General features: G+C 50.0%; 1 protein-coding gene across 11 annotated transcripts in view; it reads left to right on the plus strand.

Moving 5' to 3' along the window:
- Window positions 1–18,715, plus strand: part of EPB41L1 (erythrocyte membrane protein band 4.1 like 1) — a 155,557-nt gene that overhangs the window by 99,243 nt on the left and 37,599 nt on the right. For all 11 annotated transcript variants that reach the window (XM_079783532.1, XM_079783530.1, XM_079783528.1 and 8 more), the window contains 8 exons: window positions 2,734–2,930; window positions 3,874–4,038; window positions 5,931–6,035; window positions 6,571–6,613; window positions 12,391–12,466; window positions 14,810–15,028; window positions 17,795–17,882; window positions 18,433–18,585. In XM_079783532.1, coding sequence (XP_079639658.1) covers window positions 2,748–2,930; window positions 3,874–4,038; window positions 5,931–6,035; window positions 6,571–6,613; window positions 12,391–12,466; window positions 14,810–15,028; window positions 17,795–17,882; window positions 18,433–18,585 — 1,032 coding nt within the window. In that variant the 5' untranslated portion in view covers window positions 2,734–2,747. The remainder of the gene's footprint in view (window positions 1–2,733; window positions 2,931–3,873; window positions 4,039–5,930; window positions 6,036–6,570; window positions 6,614–12,390; window positions 12,467–14,809; window positions 15,029–17,794; window positions 17,883–18,432; window positions 18,586–18,715) is intronic.

Below are 18,715 nucleotides of genomic sequence, written 5' to 3' on the forward strand. Positions count from 1 at the left end.
TTGCGAACTCTGTTAAGCAGAAAGAAGAGAAAATAATCATCTGTACTCTCTAAAAACAACCAAAGTTAACACTTTGCTGATTTTTTTGTATCTGTGTATAAATATTAATCAAAATAGGGTCCATCTGTGCAAACTGTTATGTATCATGCTTTTTCATTCAGATATTCTCTGTCATCTTTTCAAACTCTCTAAGTGGATGAGCCATCGTTTATCTAACCAGCCCTTGGCCACAGTGCTCATGGGTGGCTTATGCCACCTCCTTGGACCTGAGTGTTTTCTCCTTCGAGGAGCTTCTGTTGAGGTTTGCTTGAAGCAGTGAGGGTTGGGGAATCAGGAGGCTGGGTGGGGAGGAGATTGGGTGGGAGGGTTAGGGAAAACCTGTCTGAGGAAATGACTGTCACTCAAGTCTCTTTCGCTCTCTGGGAATCATCTGTAGAAGAGAGGAGATGGAATGATCTTGAATGACTTCCAGTGCCCCTCCTCTGTGGTTCTGCCAGCACCAGGTCTTCACTGCCAGCAGGCTCTGCCAAAGACCCGGACAGCGGAAGACTGGGGTATTTATTTAAGATTGCTCTCCCAGCCAGGGAAGGTTCAGAGAGTGTGGGCTGAAGCAGAGGGGAGGAGCTGATGCGCCAGGGCCACTGGGCTGCCTGGGCCCGTGAGGGTCATGTGGATTCTGCTCCTTCCAGCAAAAACATACAGATTAGTCTGTGGGTCCTTTTGTGTGTGTTTTTAAAGCAAAATTAAGTAGGCATTTATGTTGAGGGTTTTTCCCTCTAGGTCTTATCTAGCATAATGGCCGACATCCTCCAGCGCAGGCTGAGATGCCGAGCCAGGCGGGCAGGTCTGTTTGGGCGGTGAGCTCCCCGGAGCAGCTCTTGTTGCTTTGTGTCCTGCACAGTCAGCACTTGGTGTCACCCAAGCGACAGAGAGCCTTTATTTTACTACGGCTTTAAGTGATCCTGTAAAGCCCCGGGTAATGATGTAAGTGGGAAGCATCTCGAGGCGAGGATGAGGCATTGTGGACCAAGGCCTTCTCTTCCTCCTCATCTTCCACTTTATTAGCAGCATCAGTAACAACAAACCCTCTCATTTTGTGCTCCGAGCTCCAGCTTACAAAGCTTTTTATTCATTACCAATTCGTTGGGGTTTGAGGATGTTTGTGATCTGTCCGGGGCCCCAGAGCTCCTGCGTGGCCTAGTGGGGCGCTCAGGGGTCCTGCCTTTCTGTCCAGTGCCCTTTGGTTTGGGCCGGGCTGGTGCCCCACAGGAATGCAAGGAGAGAAACTGAAAAGCAAAAAGCAAGTGTGGGGCAGGGGTATGTGTCCCTGGAGGTAGCTGTGATGTTGAAGGGTAGGTCCAGTGTCTGTCTGTCTGTCTGCCTGCTCATCAGGGGCCTCTCAAAGTGGATGGGGTCAGGGAGGAACCCTAGGGTGGATCCAATACCTGTCTGCCTGTCTGTCCATCAGAGGCGTCCCCTGGTAGATGGGGTCAGGGAGGGATTTGCCAGGTCTAAGTCTTGCTCTTTCTCATTTATATCCTGGCACAGAGTTGGCACTAGGTGTCACATAGGTGTCAGGTGTATTTGGAGGAAGGCTGTACATCAGGGATGAGGGTTCCTGCCCATATCTCTGTTCCCTGGTTTTAGTTCCAAACTTTTCTTTGAGAATCCACTGTTGGGGTCAGAATAGGTACTTCCTCAAAACACCCAACTTGTGAGTTTTTTTAAAAAAAAAGTATATTTAAAATTATTAACCTCTCTCAACAGTTTGCTGATTGACCTTTCCGATCTTTTACTACAAGTACACAAACGCAGTGATGTGTTGTTTTGTTTTATAAATATAAAGTGGGACCATGCCATTCTCTCTCCTTTTCTGTCCTTGCAGTGTGCTTATTTCACAGAATACCTGGGCAATAGGTCCTTGATTCTCTAAAATCTCATGTCTTGCTCCAAGAAGAAAAGGATAAGAATAGGTAATTTATATATAATTTATATAATAGATAGTTTCTCTAAGTCCCTTGCTTTTTGGATGAGTCCTAGAGAGGTAAACTGAATGCTCCATTTGTGGCCAACCTGGGCCTGAATCCAGTTTTTCTGACTCTTACATGGGCAGGGCTGTGCGTTTGTTAAGAATGCCTTTCTGTCTGACCCTTTGGATCCATCCTGACAACATCCCTGTGAAGTCAACGGGGCAGGAATTATTGACAAGGCTTGGGGCATGAAGAGCCTTGCCCACTGTCAGTGCTGGGAGGGTCTGGAGCCTAGGGCTCTTTTGATTGAGTTCAGTTTATCCAGCCTTTAGTGAGGGGTTACTGTGTGCCAGTAGCTTAGTGGGGTGCTCAGCCTGCTCTTGTTGGACAGACAGCCTAGCTGAGGTCCTGCCTTAGGATCTGGGCAGAGTGGGGCTCCCTAGAGAGACTCACATAGTCCCTAGGAAGGGTCCACATTCCAGACCTGGGACAAGATATTAGAGTCCCTGAGGAGCTATTTGTACCCAAGGTTGGGAGGGAGGAGTCTGTGACCTCGGTTGTCCCCACCAACCCCTCACTTCTCATGACTCTCTCCCCATCCCTACTTCCTGTCCCTCCCTCCTTTCCTCCCTCTCTCTGTGGCTCTTTATCCATTTGTCTCCATCTGTCTCTCTCTGCGTGTGGTTCCTGCCCCTCTTGCTCTGTTCTGTCACACTATCGCTGCCCCTTTCCCCGTCACATGTTCTTCTTCATGCCATTGCAGGCGTGCTGGTCACCATGACAACAGAGACAGGCCCCGATTCTGAGGTGAAGAAGGCTCAGGAAGAGGCCCCACAGCAGCCTGGGGCCGCCGCCGCTGCTGCTGTGACCACCCCAGTGACCCCTGCAGGCCACGGCCACCCGGAGGCCAACTCCAATGAAAAGCAACCGCCCCAGCAGGACACTCGGCCTGCTGAACAGGTGTGTGCCCGAGAGCATGGGCATCCCTCTTCCTGCCCAGCCTGTCCTCTGGGGCAAGTTCTTAGGAAGGAGGGGAGGAGGAAATGAAGATCTATTACTGACCAGTTACATGCTGAGCACAGTGTCGTTTTTATATTTAATTCTCCCATACCTAAGAGAGTAGCTATTAATTTCCCCATTTTACGCTTGGGGAGATTGAGGCTCAGCAGGATAAGGTGAGTTGCTAAAGTCACATTGCTATAAAGTGACAGATGTGGAAGTTGAATCTAGATCTGATGTCAAAAACACATGTTCTTTCAACCTCATTTCCTACCCCCTGAGCCTGTCCATTCTAGCTTTGCCAGCCCAGGGTGGCCCCAAATTTATCACCCTGAAGCTACAAGGGACTCAAGGAATCACCTAGTCATTGACTCTATTCCTTCCTTAAATCACGATAGGCCCAGACAGGGCAGGGACTTGGCCAAGGTCATTGAGGGTGTCAGTGGTAGAGTTAGGCCAAGAGGGCAGGGCTCAGACCTCCCTTCCCTCCCTTAAATTAGTCCACAAGTCCCAAACCTCAGGCTAGACCCAGTGACAAACCAAGAAGGAGGAGACCAGATAGATATTCTTATATCTCATGTACTATTCTGGGGAGACAGGACAGCTCTGGCCACCGGGGGTGGTTTTGTGGGATGCTCCCGCCGACAGAGGCTGCCCCAGCAGCAGGAGCCTGCAGGAAAGCAGTGGACCCCCTCACCTGAGTCACCCTGTTCCACCTGGAAGCTCTGGCTCTCCTCCTGCACTACCCACCACAGACTCTGGTCACTCCAGGGACCTTAGATGGCAGTGGCTCTCATTTTGGGGTCCATCATAGCCCCAGCTGCCTCCTTGTTGCATCTCATTTGGGTGAAAGGCTATGACTTCAAGCTCGCTGACCAAACTCTTCTCCTGGTTGGACCTACAGAGCCTAGACATGGAGGAGAAGGACAACGGGGAGGCTGATGGCCTGTCAGAGAGGACCACGCCCAGCAAGGCCCAGAAATCGCCCCAGAAGATTGCCAAGAAATACAAGAGTGCTATCTGCCGAGTCACTCTGCTCGATGCCTCTGAGTATGAGTGTGAGGTGGAGGTAGGGACCACCCAGTGCCACATGCCCCGTTCGCAGCCAGCTGGCCTCAGAGCAGAGCAGGCTTCTGTGTGCACTCAGCCTGGGCCAAGACAGAGGGCATCCATTCGTCATGGAGTCCTGGACTGACTCGAGTGTCCCAGAGAGATGACCTGGCCAGCCCTTTGTACAGATGGTGGCATCCAGGCCTGGAGAGGCCTGTTTTGATTGCAAATAGAATTAGACGAGGCACCAGGCTGGCACCAGGAAAAGGTTTCTCAGGGTGGCTGTACCTTGGCAAGGAGCCACCATCCAAGGGCTGATCTGCAGCCCAGTCTCTTCAGTGTGACCCAGCAGACACTGTTCCAACTAGAACCATTTTTATTGGGTGGAGAGAGGGGGTCCTCCCTTGTGAAACCCCCCTGCCCAGGATACTACCTCTAGGACAAACTGGTCACTTGAGGGTTCCATGGTAAGGGTGTCCCCCAGGCACAGGGAGGTGGCCCGTTGGAAAGACATACTCCCCCAGGCCGTGTAGAAACCCGGTGGCATGGTCCTGTCCCACACTGGGTGGCAGGGCAGACACCTCCTCTCTGGAGTCAGCCCTTCTGGCCTCACATTTAGCGTCTCTCTTTTCCTATATAGGCTCAGAATCCTGCCTGAATTCCGAACTGTCACTCGCCCCCTTAGAGATTCCTCCCTAGCCTAGGCACCATTCCTGGCCCTCTGCATGCGTATGGAGAGTCCAGAGGGTGGCCTAACTGCTGGGAGTTACAGGAGCCACCTCCCTTCCTCCCTCCTGCCCTGATCCTAAGGGACATGACTGACTTCTGAGCCCTGGGAGGCTGGGTCCCTCTTTTTTTTGCAGGGTTGGGTTTTTGTTTTATTTTTTTTAATATTTATTTCTTCTATAGAAGGGTTTCAGAATAAACATCTGGCCTACTTCTGGGCAAAATGAAGGGATATCTTCTACCTCTTTTCTCTTACCCACCCTGGCCCCAAGAGGCAGTTCATCCTGCCCTAGACGAGTGTAGAGTTTGGCTGAGGCCAGTCCACACTCTCTGAAGCACTCCTCCAGGCTCAGGAATCTCATGGCTTCCCGAAGCTGCTGTCCATAGTCAGGCCTGGTCTCAGCCCCTATGACCTAGCCAGACCTTGCAGGGCCTCACCCTCTCTCTGGAGGTCCCTGCCTCTCTGAGTAGTAACTGCTTCTCACTCCCCCTGCCCTGTAATCCCTTTATTGGTACTCATCCTCACCCTGTGGGTTTAGGGTACCTAGCCAGGTTCTGGGATTTGTCCTTGTGCATCCTCAGGCCCAGATGGTATTCAGAGAGGTACCAAGCCTGGTTGTGTGGGGGTGGGATAGAAAGGTGGCTCTATCAGGCTGCTTCTAGCTGAGGCTGATTTAGGCCCCATGAGCCCCTATAAAACCTCACTTGCTGCCCGGGTAGGATTTCACTCAGACTTAGTGTAAGGGGAAGGCCTGGGGAGGGTGAGTCACACTGTGACCCTGAGTCCTGGGCTCTCCCCTAACCCACTGTCCATGTCCCTCATATTTCAGGTGTCTCTTCTCTCCTTCTCACACCCAAAGCTTAGACTTTTCGTTTCCTGTTCCTTGGGTCCAAGTTAGCCTCCTTCTCTTAATCCCTTTAAGGAAGGAGAAATCTTCCCCCCCCCCGACTCCCAACTCCCTCCCCACCCCCTGAGCAGGTCTAAGGTCTGGGAAGGCTTGGAAGAAGGCACTTGATGACCTGGGCGTTAGGTTCAGAGCCAGGTGGGTGGCAGGAGTGCTAACCTCTCTCCAGATGCGGAAAGGCTCTTGGGGGTTTGCTCGTTGTTCTGGTGGAGTCAGAGGCACCCCCCTGCCCCACCTAGAGGTGATTCTGGCCTCACAGCAGCTTTGCTCTCTGCTTCAGAAACATGGCCGGGGCCAGGTGCTGTTTGACCTGGTCTGTGAGCACCTCAACCTCCTGGAGAAGGACTACTTTGGCCTGACCTTCTGTGATGCTGACAGCCAGAAGGTACCTGGGCTGGGGAGCAGGGCTGGCAGGGGAGGCCTGCTGTGGGGGAGACTTCTTCCCTACGGCCCCCATAGTCCTGGTGGTATCCCCTGGGTTCCATCAGATCTTCATTAGGCACTTTCTGTTCTCTGTGTCCACTCCATCCCCCAGTCCTTTCTTGGGGACCTGAATGGCTCCCCAGATGGGTATCTGGAGAACCAGCCATGGCTTCCTGGGGGAACTGAGGCACTTCCCCCACTCTAGGGAGGCTCCTAGTTTCCTCCTTCCACCAGTCTCACCGCAGCTGTATTACCTGTTCACTGTGCTGCCTCAGGGCAATGCCACCCCAGAGCCCTGAGTCCCAAGCTCTGTGGTGAATCCAGGCCTTATTCCCTCACCTCCCAGTCCCAAGGAAAAGGGCCCAGAAAGCTCAGCCAGGGAAGGGTGCTCTCGCCAGGGTCTGTCGGGGGAGCTATTGCAGGATGTTGCTCTCTCCAGGGCCTGTCTGGGTCCTCTTCTTTATCTTCCCTCTAAAGAACTCTATCTTCTCTTGCAGAACTGGCTGGACCCCTCCAAGGAAATCAAGAAGCAGATCCGGAGTGAGTGGCCGGCTGTGGTTGGGAATGCGGTGGAAGGGCGGGCAGGGGCTCCAGGCAGCGGGGGCCTCAGTTGTGCTGCTCTGTCCTACTTTGGGAAGTGTATTCAGATTCTTGAGTTCATCTCCACGTGGAAGATCTTGGGCAAGACAGGGCATCCTACCTAATAATAGACAAATATGCAAATTGACCATACCTCTGACACACCAACAAGCCACACCCACAAGCCACGCCCACCATCCAATCAGAGCAAGCATGCAAATTAACCCAAACCAAGATGGCTACAGCCACAGAGAGCAAGGTTTCCTAGATAACAGAGGAAGCCAAGCTTTCTGCCTGCCCTTGCCAGGCCTAAGCCTCCACCCAAGCTACAAAGTTTCAATTATAGAAGGTAAACAAATTCAAACAAATGGCGGCAGAATGGAGCTTGAGAGAGCAGGCCAGGGTTGCCGCCGGTAACAGGGGAAGCAAAGCTTTCCGCACACCCTGGCTGGGCCCACCCGCTTAAGGCAACAAAGTTTCAATTATAACCCCAACAGAAATGGCTGCCGGGCCGCGGAGGGAGCCCCAGGCTTGGCTCCGCTCCAGGCTACGAAGTTTCAATTGTAGAAGGAAAATAAATTCCAGATACCAGGGCCTCCACTTGGGTTGCCAGGGGGTGTGGCTGGCCTGCAAACCACCACAGGCCCCTTGCTCAGGCCACCCCACACCCCAAGGGAACCCCCACCTGATCCGGGACACCCTTCAGGGCAAACCAGCTGGCCCCCACCCCTGTACCAGGCCTCTATCCTATCTAATAAAAGAGTAATATACAGATTGATCATCACTGCAACACACAATATAGCTGCCCCCATGTGATCAAAGATCCTGTCCCCATGTGGACACAATATGGCCACCACAAGATGGCCAGCAGGAGAGGGCAGTTGGGAGGCACCCAGCCTGCAAGGGAGGGCAGTTGAGAAGGACCAGGCCTGCAAGGGAGGGCAGTTGGAGGTGATCAGCCCTGCAGGAGAGGGCAGTTAGGGGTGACCAGGCTGGCAGAGGAGGGAAGTTGGGGGCAAACAGGCTGGCAGCAGAGTGGTTAGGGGGTGATCAGGCTGGCAGGCAGAAGCGGGTTAGGGGCAATCAGGAAGGCAGGCAGGCAAGCAGTTGGGAGCCAGCAGTCCTGTATTGTGAGAGGGCAGTTGGACATCCCTCGAGGGGTCCCAGATTGGAGAGGGTACAGGCTGGGCTGAGGGACAACTCCCCTCCGTGCACGAATTTCATGCACCGGGCCTCTAGTGGTTTTATAGATGAGGAGCCTGAGGCCTGGATAAGAAAAATGCCTGTGCAGCGATTTTCAATCCTTTTCATCGCATGGCACACATAAACGAATTACTAAAATTCTGTGGCACACCAAAAAATATATATTTTGCTGATCTGAAAAAGAAATAGGTATAATTTTGGTTAGTTTTTTTTACCCCCCATTGATTTTTAGAGAGAGAGGAAGAGAGAGGGAGCGAGAGAGAAACATCAATCGGCTGCCTCCTGCACACCTTCTGCCAGGGATCAAGCCCGCAACCCCTGTATGTGCCCTGTGGGATTTGATCCAGCAACCTTTAGGTGCACAGGATGATGTGCAACCAATTGAGCCATACCAGCCAGATCTCAGTTTGGTTAAATAGGTATAATTTTGATTCATTCACACCAGGTGACTATTCTTGTATTGGCTGTTGTCATTTTTTAAAAAAAAAAATCCTCACCCAAAGATATGTTTATTGATTTGAGAGAGAGAGAGAGAGAGATCAGTTGCCTCCCGTACATACCCTGACCAGGGATTGAACCTGAAACCTAGGTGTGTACCCTGATCTGGAATCGAACCTGCAACCTTTTGGTGTACGGGACAATGCTCCAACCAACTAAGCCACTCAGCAGGCTGCTGTTGTCATTTTTTAATTTACAATCTAAGGGCAAAGAGGTCAGTGCCCATGACTAAATAGTTAGTTATTGCATGTTTTAAAATCTTCTATGGCACACAGTGTGCCTACTGTGGCATACCAGTTGAAAATTGCTGTTCTAGCCTGGCTGTGGTGGCTCAGTGGTTGAGTGTCGAACTACAAACCAGGAGGTCATGGTTTGATTCCCGCTCAGGACACATGCCCGGATTGCGGGCTTGATCCCCGATCGTGCAGGAGGCAGCCGATATTCTCTCTCATCATTAATGTTGCTGTCTCTCTCCCTCTCCCTTCCTCACTGAAATCAATAAAGATATATTTTTTAAAAAAGAAGAAGAAAATCTCTGGTCTAGAGTCACACAGTAGGTTAGCAGAGGGATCACACATGCCCTCAGGATGTCAGCACTGAAGGGACTTGCAGAGTCATCTAGGACCAGGGGGCAAATAATGACCTGAAAACAGCCCCCCTCCTCTCCAGGGCTGGTGAAGGCTTCAGTGATCAGTGACCCCTGACTCAGCTCAGAATCCTTGCCCACACAGCACTCATGGCCACTGCCAACTGACAGGAGTTAATATGTCAGAAGAAGTCTAGGCCCTTCCCTGATCTTGGCCATCTCCTGTACTTAACAATGGGTGACTAAGGCCCAGAGAGAGGCAGTTATTTGCTCAAGGTCACAGAGCAAGGTACTGGCTGAGCCAGGTCTTGAGCCCTGGCCTCCCAACACCATCCTGCCCTCTTTTCAAGGTCTGGGGCAAAGAGAGACGAGCAGGCTGACAACCTGTGCTTTCTGTTGGGAGGGGTAGGGCTCCAATGGCAGAAGGAGGAGGTAGGTGGCCTCAGAGAGGGGCCATGCAGTAGGCAGAGACCGAGAGCCTAGACAACCCTCCCCCTTGCTTAGACTCTCTGGTCCCTGGGCTAGAAAGCTCTAGCGGAGCCTGTTGCTATGACAGCGGGCAGCTGGGCCCAGGGATGCCAGCTGACTCTGTGGGAGGGGGCTTGAGGAATTCTTCCTGTAAGCTTCTGTCAGTTGTAGACAAAGAGAGAGGCACACAGACAGAGCATGCTCCTCTGGAGCTGGGTCCTAGGCCTGGGCTCAGGCTGTCCCCAGGAGCCCCAGCCTGGCTGGGCGGCCTGGCTCTCCTGCCTGAAGGAATCAGAGCACCTACAGGGAGCAGTGTGTGAGAAGGACCCAAAGCTTGGAAAAGAGAAGCGCTGGCCTTTGTGGAGTCTCAGCTCCCTCCCCCGGGCAGGAGTCAGTGCCCTCGTGTCATCGGTGTCATCGGGGCAGTGCTGCCTCCTGTGCAAAGCCACGGTCTCTGCCCTACCCGTGTAACTTCCACCCATTCATTCTAGTTCCGTGTTCTGGGACCCCAGGGAGCAATTTTTTACCCCCTTTCTTTAAGACAGCCCTCCTCCTCCCAGCCTTCTGAAGGTGGCACAAGTCCTTGTCTTGGGCTTCGGAGTTGGGTCTATTTCCTCTCAAATCTCTGCGCCCATCACCGAGGGCACTGGGGGCAACTCCTACAGCCCTCTGGGCTCCTGCTTCCTCTTGGCAAGCAGATTAATGATTCCTACCTCACATGGTGGAGGTGACAGTTAAATAACATATGTGTGGACAGTACCTGCCACCTAGCAGGGGCTTCTCTGAGGCATTGTGGTGTGGTACTTAAAAGAAGAGAGAATGAGGCTAGACTGCCTGGATTTGATTTCTGACTCCATCACTACTTCTTGTATTGTTTTGTGTCTGTTTCCTTATCTGTAAAGTGGGAATGATAATAGTATGTACCTTTAGGGTTGTTGTGAGGATTAAATGAGTTATTAGGTACATAACACCTTAAATGGTACCTGCACAAGTAGCGTCCAGTATGTATGTATTAGTTATTATTATCATTATTATTTCTGAGACTGGGATTATTTCCCCCTAAGGCTTCTTTCTTCCTTTATTTTTTTTTTAAAAAAATTTTTTTAATTGATTTTTAGAGAGAGAGAGAAAAGGAGAGGGAGAGAGAGAGAGAGAGAAACATCAGTGAGAGAGAGAGAAACATCAATTAGCTGCTTCCTGCACTGGGGATTGAGTCTGCAACCTGGGCATGTGCCTTGAACAGGAATTGAACTGACAACCTTTCCATGCCTGGGATGATGCCCATCCAATTGAGCCACTCTGGCCAGGGCTCCCCTTGAGTATTCTTTTTCCAAGGAGTCAGCTGTGGTCAGGAGCCTGGATTCTGAGGTCAGATGACCCAAGGTTAGACCCCTGTTTTCTTCTTTTAAAAACATTTTTATTGATTTTTAGAGAGAGAGAGAGAGATAGAAACATCGATGAGAGAAAAACATCAATATTGATTGGCTACTTCCTGCGGGCCCCCTGCTGGGGATCAAACCCGCAACCCGGGCATGTGCCCTGACTGGGAATCGAACCTGTGACATGAGTCAACGCTCAACCACTGAGCCACACCAGCCGGGCTAGACCTCTTTTTTCTACTGCTGACCAGCTGAGTGACCCTGGGAGAGTTACTTAACCTCTCAAAATCTTTAGTGTATGTGCTGCCGAAGCGAGCACACCTCTCAAAATCTTCATCTATAGGAAGGAAAGTCAACCTCAGGATCATTATGAAGATTAAACTCCTATACATGCCTGTTAACATGTAGCAAACCAAGTGACCAGAGCTTAGTAAGTGTTGGAGACATGACAGCTATGTGGTGAAGATGATGAGGATGGTAGTGACAGCATGGCCTCCAGCCGTCATGACTGCTGCCCTGTCCTGGATGGGCCTCACTTTCTCACTTTGTCAGGGGCCTTTTTAGAGCATGGAGCCCCAAATGTCACAGGGGTGGTCTAACCATTGTTCTGGATTGTAGCCTTTCATCAACACCTCCTCTCTGTTTCTTTCCCCATCCCCTCTCCCTCCTGCCCCCGCCCCTCCACCACCAACCTCTCTTCCTTTCTTATGTGGTCATCCCTTCCATTGGCTTACTGAGCTAGTTTCCAGCTAAAACCTCAGCCTTTATTTCTGTCTGCCTTCTATAGATGTACCATTAATTTTTCATATCTAAATGCGGAGGTTAACATTTATCCCTGTGAAATGACCTTTGTTACTTTTAGCCCATCATATTTGCCTTTTAGGTCTTGTTTATAATCCATTTCTGTCATTTGAGATAGAGTTAAAGTGAGATAGGGCAGAGTTTTCCAGTGTGTTTCAGGGAACATTAATCTGCCTTATGAAAAATGGATACAGCAGGTCAGATAAGTTTTGGGAAGTCTTGAATGCTTGTCTCTTCTAGAGAGGTACCATTTATAATGGCAGAGTGAGGGCTCTGAGAAGTCTAAAGTTAGAAAACCTGTTTAATGTGGTGCTTTTAGACTTCTTTTCTTCCCATTAACGTCCTGTCAACTAGACTTTCCTGAAAAGGAAGGGGCACGAGCTCTGGAGCCAGGTGGGCCTGGTCTGAAACCCAGCATCGTCCTTCCTCACTGGGTGACCTGGGGCTGACAACTTTACTACCCGAGCCTCAGTGTCCTCATTTGCAAAATGGGGACCATCATCGGACTTACTCATAGGGTTGTTGCAAGATATAATGAAGCAATGTTTGTAAAATAATTAATGGGGTGCACAACTGGTGTTCTTTCTTTCTGCCTTTCTTCCCACTGCTAGTTAACAATAAGTCTCTTAACATGGGCCTCAGTCTTCTCATCTGTCAAGTGGGAACAGTGTTCCAGATTCTCTGATTAGATTGTCCTGAGATTATACATATGAGAAGACTTTGAAAATTGCTGATAGGATGGTTTGTCTGGGCCACTCACTGGGTAATGGTGCCTCTCTGATCTCTGCCCCATCTTCTTTCAGGCAGCCCCTGGAATTTTGCCTTCACAGTCAAGTTCTACCCCCCTGACCCTGCCCAGCTGACAGAAGATATCACAAGGTGAGGGCTGTGGAGGGAGGTGGCAGTCATGCTGGCCGTGGGAGACGCAGGGTGGTATGTGATGGCAGTTGCAACCTCAGATGCCTATCTAGGCCAGGCAGACACCATCATAAAGGAAGATGACTCAATGCAAGAGAAAGGGATGCAAACATAATGGTCAATGGCAGGTGACCCTTCCCTTCAGAGGGAGAGGAGTCACAGGGAGCCGCGGGGACCAATGTGAATCCAAGAGGACAGGCGCCATCTAAGACCGTTGCTGTTGAGCTTGGGCAATCACGGCCTTATGAGAATTGGGCCCTATTTGAGAGTAAAAACATCACAATTTTTAAACGTTGGAAACGAATTCAAATGTTTTTTTAAAACATGGTGTGGGACATCTTTGGGTAGGACCAGCCAAACACATTGAAGATCTGATGTGCTGGGTGGACCACCAGCTTTCGACCTTGGTGATAAAGAGGGAGTAGATGCAGATGCCTTCCCACGCGGGAGTTTTGTCCTGTGTGCTGTTCTGTGCACATGTCAGGCATGTGGGGGTCAAATGAAGCGTGTGACAACCCCCATGGAGGCAGCCTGGGCTGCAGGGGTGCACATGGATTGCATGTATAGTCTCATTGTGGCTTGATGATTGAAAGGGGGTGCAAAGCATCTTTCAAGATGAGAACAGTGAGAGGCCTTCCCTGTATCTAAGCTTCTTCCAAGAGATAGTCTCATCCACGTGCTGGGCCCTACAGACCCACCGACAATCAGATGTGGGCTGGAGTTTTTCCTACAGCAGGGAAGGGCTATAGAATCAGCCCCTCCCTCCCATTGGGTCCTTCTTTCATAAGGTTGGCTGCCTGTTTGCCAGGCAATGGGCCAAGGTCAAGATGCTGACTTTGGCCTTGAGAGATAAGACAGTTGTCCCTGGAATAGATCTGGCCCGAGGCCTTGGGCTCATTAGCCCTAAGGTCCGGCTTGGGGCCAAGATTGAGCACCAGTGTCTGAACTTCATTCCCAGGAGGGCGGAGAGCTTTAGACCAGGTCAGCCCCGATCCCCTGGTCTCGCCCACGGATGCCTCTCCTCTTTGTGCCAGTCCCCGCCCGGGCATCAGGCTTCCAGTGACCCCACGAGGGAATTAGCCTTGTCCAGCTTGGATGATCCCAGGGAATGGGGTGATTTAGTAAAAAAATATTCAGTCCCAAAATAAACTGGTCAAAGTGACAAATGGATTGGAATGAAATATTGATCAGAGTGCTTGGCAGTGATTTTTGAAATCTTAGACTTGACCAGAACGCCCATCTGTCCACACTTGCTGCCTGTGATGTGTGAGCTGCTGCTGGTTCTGAGCCTCTGCCTTGGCCCTGAGCACACACTGAGGCTGCACGTGCTTCCTGCCAGAGCTCCAGCTCAGACTGCGAAATAACATCATGAGCAGTAAAAATTATTTTAAGTAAAAGCCACCTAAAAGAAAACAGGCAATTGAAAAAATGGTGAAACATAGCAAAGTGGGCAAGTAGGCATTGCTGGTGGAGACTGGACCGAAACATTCTTTTTAATGCACAATAACTGAAAAAGCAATAAAAAATGGCTCTAAAAATTGTAAAAGCATCCAAGTGTGCATAAAAATTATTAAAAATCATGGCCCAGTGGTTGGAAATGTTTCTTTTAAACCAATTTATTTTTAGACCATTCACTTAACGCTAGAGGCAAAATAAAAAGTGTTGAGAAAACATTGGCAAATGGGTCTGTCCGGGCTGTGGACGCGCTGTGCAGGAGTTAAAATGAATGAGGTCAAGTCTCATGTGCCGACCTGGGAAGGGCTGTAAGGCAAATTGTAGAATCAGATGTAGCATTTGATACTACGTACATGTTAACAACACTCATGAATAAAACCACTTGCCCTTCTATACATCTATGGAGGAAAAAAGTCAAGAACACAACAGATAACAGGGGTGACCTCTGGTGGAGGGGGGGTTCTGAAAATGGACATCAAGAGGAAGTTTAGAGTCACCTCTGTATTTTTCCACAATAAAAATACATTAACTGTATAAACAAAAAATGCATTACATTTTCAGAAAGTGATCAAAGTAGTCCCATTGAGCTTGAAAATGAATTAGAAATTGAAAATGCTCTCACAGTAGGAAAAATCCTTCAAATTTAGACGTGAACAAAAATGCTTAAAATATGAAATGGCACAAAACCATCTCATCGGACACACCCAAAATATCAACACGTGAAATGCTAGTGTCGAGGATCATTCCTTTCCTACTGAGCTGAGGGGTGCTGAGGTTGGTTCTGACGGATCAGTGGGCATCTCGGGAGGGAGAGGCACCGTGCCCATGCCCACTCTCCCCTATCTCCAGATATTACCTGTGCCTGCAGCTGCGGGCAGACATCATCACAGGCCGGCTGCCCTGCTCCTTCGTCACGCATGCCCTGCTGGGCTCCTATGCCGTGCAGGCTGAGCTGGGCGACTATGATGCCGAGGAGCATGTGGGCAACTATGTCAGTGAGCTCCGCTTCGCCCCTAACCAGACCCGAGAGCTGGAGGAGAGGATCATGGAGCTGCACAAGACATACAGGTGAGAGGGCCTACGCCCAGGGCCTGACCTGGCTCCTAGAACCTTCCCTGCTACACCCCCAGATGCAGTGCTGTAAGTACTCTACCTGACTCTGCTGCTAATTTGAGGTGCAAATCTGAGGGCAAATCATCTCATCAAATGAGAATGATAGTAACGAGCTGCGTAACCTTAAATGACCTCTTGGGACCACCGATTCTAAGCTCCTGTATAAGTGGGATGATTCCCCGTCCTTGGTTTCTGAGAATCAGTTTCTTTATCTGTCAACTGGAGATAATGGTAACTATTATGTGTCCCTGAGTAAGTGTCCTGATGTCTTCATCGTGGCATGAAGTTCAAAAGCTTGCACTCTAAAGCCGGACTGCCCGGGTTCACCGGCTGGCTCTGCCACTTTCCAACAAGGGGATCTCAGCCTTGTCATTTTACTTCCCCCTTTAATCTCCTCATCCGTTCAGTGTGGGCGCCAATGAAACCTGCCTTGGAGGGCTGCTGGGAGGACTAAGTGGCGCATCGTAAAGATCCACCATAGGCTCTCTGTGATTTGAGGGCTTGAATAGTTGTGCAGAGGAAAGCACTTGGTGCAGAAGTTAGATGATCAGCTAGATGTGTGGGTGTGGGCTGGCTATTTAACCTATCAACCTCATTCTTCACCTGTATCTGTACAGACCTAGATCATCAGCGTTTCTCAACTCTTGGTCTTTGGAGTAGGAGAATTCATTCTGGAAGATGTTTGACATCCCTGGGCCCCAGCTATTAAACGCTCTTATCAACCCCTCAGTCATTGTACAGCCCAAATGTTCCTTTCCATTTCCAAATGCCCACTATGAGGGTGGTACCATCCCCTGGGAGGAACCCCTGAAAATGAATGGTCTCTAGGGTCCTGTCAAGTTGGAAGTGCTTTGGGCTCCAGGTCAGGACTGTTATGGGAACCCGGTGTGGTAGACAATGTGAAAGTGCATTACAAACTGTGCAGTGCTGTGCCTGTGGGAGCGGGTATGGTGATGTTTTCTCATTGCTAATAAGGGTGGAGGGAGTGAGGAGGGTTGTGTCCTGGGGCTGCATCAGGAGAGGAGGTCCAGGGCCAGACATGGAGGGATCATGTATGTGGGGAAGAAAGCCTGCTGGGGTGTGGTGGAATGCAGATGTGGCAGATGTGTCTTTCTGAGACTTGCACACAACTCTGATTGGTTAGCAATGGCTGTTGTTGTATGGTGTTGCGTAGGATACTGAAACCATATGGCGGGTTAGCAGAGTCTGCCTGGCTCGGGAATAGGGAGCGATGGCCTGCCTACCATCTCTTTGTCATTCCCGTTGTAGGTATTGGGATGTGTTAGGGATCAGCAAGAGTCAGAATACAGGCATACCTTGTTTCACAGATACTGAGTTTTTTATAAATTGAAGGTAAGACCCTCCACCAGCAAAAAGATTACCAGTTGCTAAAGGCTCAGATAATATTTTTTTTTAGCAATACAGTATTTTAAAATTAAGCTATGTCCGTTTTTTATACACAATACTATTGCACACTTAATAGACTACAGTATAGTATAAACATACTGGGAACCCAACAAGTTTGCGTGGCTTGCTTTCCTGTGATACTGGTTTCATTCTGGTGGCCTGGAAGTGAACCTGCAATATCTTCAAGGTCTGTCTGTGATCGAGAGAAAGAAGTTTAGATCGATATGGGCTGGGAAAATGCTGATGGCCATCCCTTTACAGCTCTTTCGACTGAGAGCACATTGGCATCTGCTGTCCAGGTATTCCACACAGTACCTCACCGAGGCGGCCCGAGCAGAGGAAACAGGCGCAGAGGATGTGAGACAGATGTAAACGTAATGGTTAGGAACACAGACTCTGGACCCACATTGTCTGGATTCAAATCCTGACTTTGCTACTTAGTAGCTGTGTGTCCTTAGGCAAGTTATTCAACCTCTCTGTGCCACAGCTTCCTCATCTGTAAAATGGGAAAAATGATAATACCTATTTATAGAATGGTTTTGAGGATTCAATAACTTCAGACATGCACAATGCTTGGAACAGTAACCGCACGCAGTCCTCAGTAAAGGTTAGCTGTGACTGAGTGTAAAATGTATGGTTTCCTGGCGGTCAGAGCAAAGCAGGAACTTGTATAACTTCTTTCCAGAAAGGAGAAAGGGCACCTGTTCCTCAGGGGAGGTTAAGTGGTTTCTGATATAATGTTCTAAGATAAATATATATATATATATATTTTAATTTAATGAATATTTACTATATATTTAGCATTGTGAAAGATACTATGAGATGTCAGGAAGGCATAATACATGGCTCCTACTCACTAAATGTTATAATCAGGGCTCATAATCAGGGCTTTTTGACTCCAAATCCTGTATATAAGATAAATACCTTATGGGGGCAGTGATTCCCGAGTCCCTGGGTGATTATAATGGACAGCCTTCCACGGTGTCTTCACGGTCATGGAGAAGCAGGACTTGTGGCTCACACTTCACGCAGTGGCAGAATGAGACAAAAATCCTGACTCCCGGCCCAGCCCTTGAATGCTTCCTGGAGGAAACAAGATTGGACTTGAGCTTTGGCAGGAGATGGGGGTTGGGGGGACTGAAGAGGGGCCTGGGGTGCACCATCCTGCACTGAGAGCAGAGGGGAGGTCTAGCCACACACCCACTCCAGAACATTTGCCTTCCTAGAATCACAGGTCTGACTGTGGCCACCTCAGGCAGCAGGACTCAGGCGGGCCTTTCCCCTGGCCACCTGTGGTCCCTTTCTTTCCATTAGGGGCATGACCCCAGGAGAAGCAGAAATCCACTTCCTGGAGAACGCCAAGAAGCTTTCCATGTACGGAGTAGACCTGCACCATGCCAAGGTACCATTGGGTCCCAGCTCCCCCTAGCCTCTGGGGGTCCCCCCATTGAACTATGATGTTCTTCTGGAGGGCTTGGTGTGCCAGACCCTGCATTCCTGCCCACCTGAAGCCTCAAAGTTTCATAACCCTTTATTCTCCCACGACCCTTATCATTTTCTCCTTATATTATATTTATTTTTGAACCTGTTTGTGCCACCACTAGATTGGGAGCATTGTGAGGGAAATACAGGGCCTTAATTTATTTCTGTATCCCTAGCGTGTAGCCCATGGCCTGGCACCAAATATGTACCATTAAGTGTTTGCTGGATGAATAAGTGATTAACCAAGAAAATAATAGAACAAGTGAGTGGGTGGATAAATGACAAAATGAAGGAGGGAATGGTTGAGTGACTGTGTGAGGGATGGCCAGGGGATGCCAGCACGGAGCCTCCAAGTCCACCTGCTCCTTGGGCTCGTTTATAAGTAGAGCTCAGGAGGGACTTGGGGTCGGGGGCAGGCTGCCACAGGAGTGGGCGCCAGGCCTGCTGTTCCATGGTCCCTTCTCGCGCAGGACTCTGAGGGCATTGACATTATGTTAGGAGTCTGTGCCAATGGCCTGCTCATCTACCGGGACCGACTGAGGATCAACCGCTTCGCTTGGCCCAAGATTCTCAAGATCTCCTACAAGAGGAGTAACTTCTACATCAAGATCCGGCCTGGGGAGGTGAGCCTGCTTGGGAATCCCTCCTCCTCACCGAATTGACTAGAATGGAGAGGATCTGGTAGCTGGGCCTGGATTTTTCCTACTCAGGATACATGGATGGTGGTGCTGGGGTGCTGGGTATGGAGAGATC

This window comes from Cnephaeus nilssonii, assembly GCF_951640355.1.
Source record: "Cnephaeus nilssonii genome assembly, chromosome: 11".
NCBI lineage: Eukaryota > Metazoa > Chordata > Mammalia > Chiroptera > Vespertilionidae > Cnephaeus > Cnephaeus nilssonii.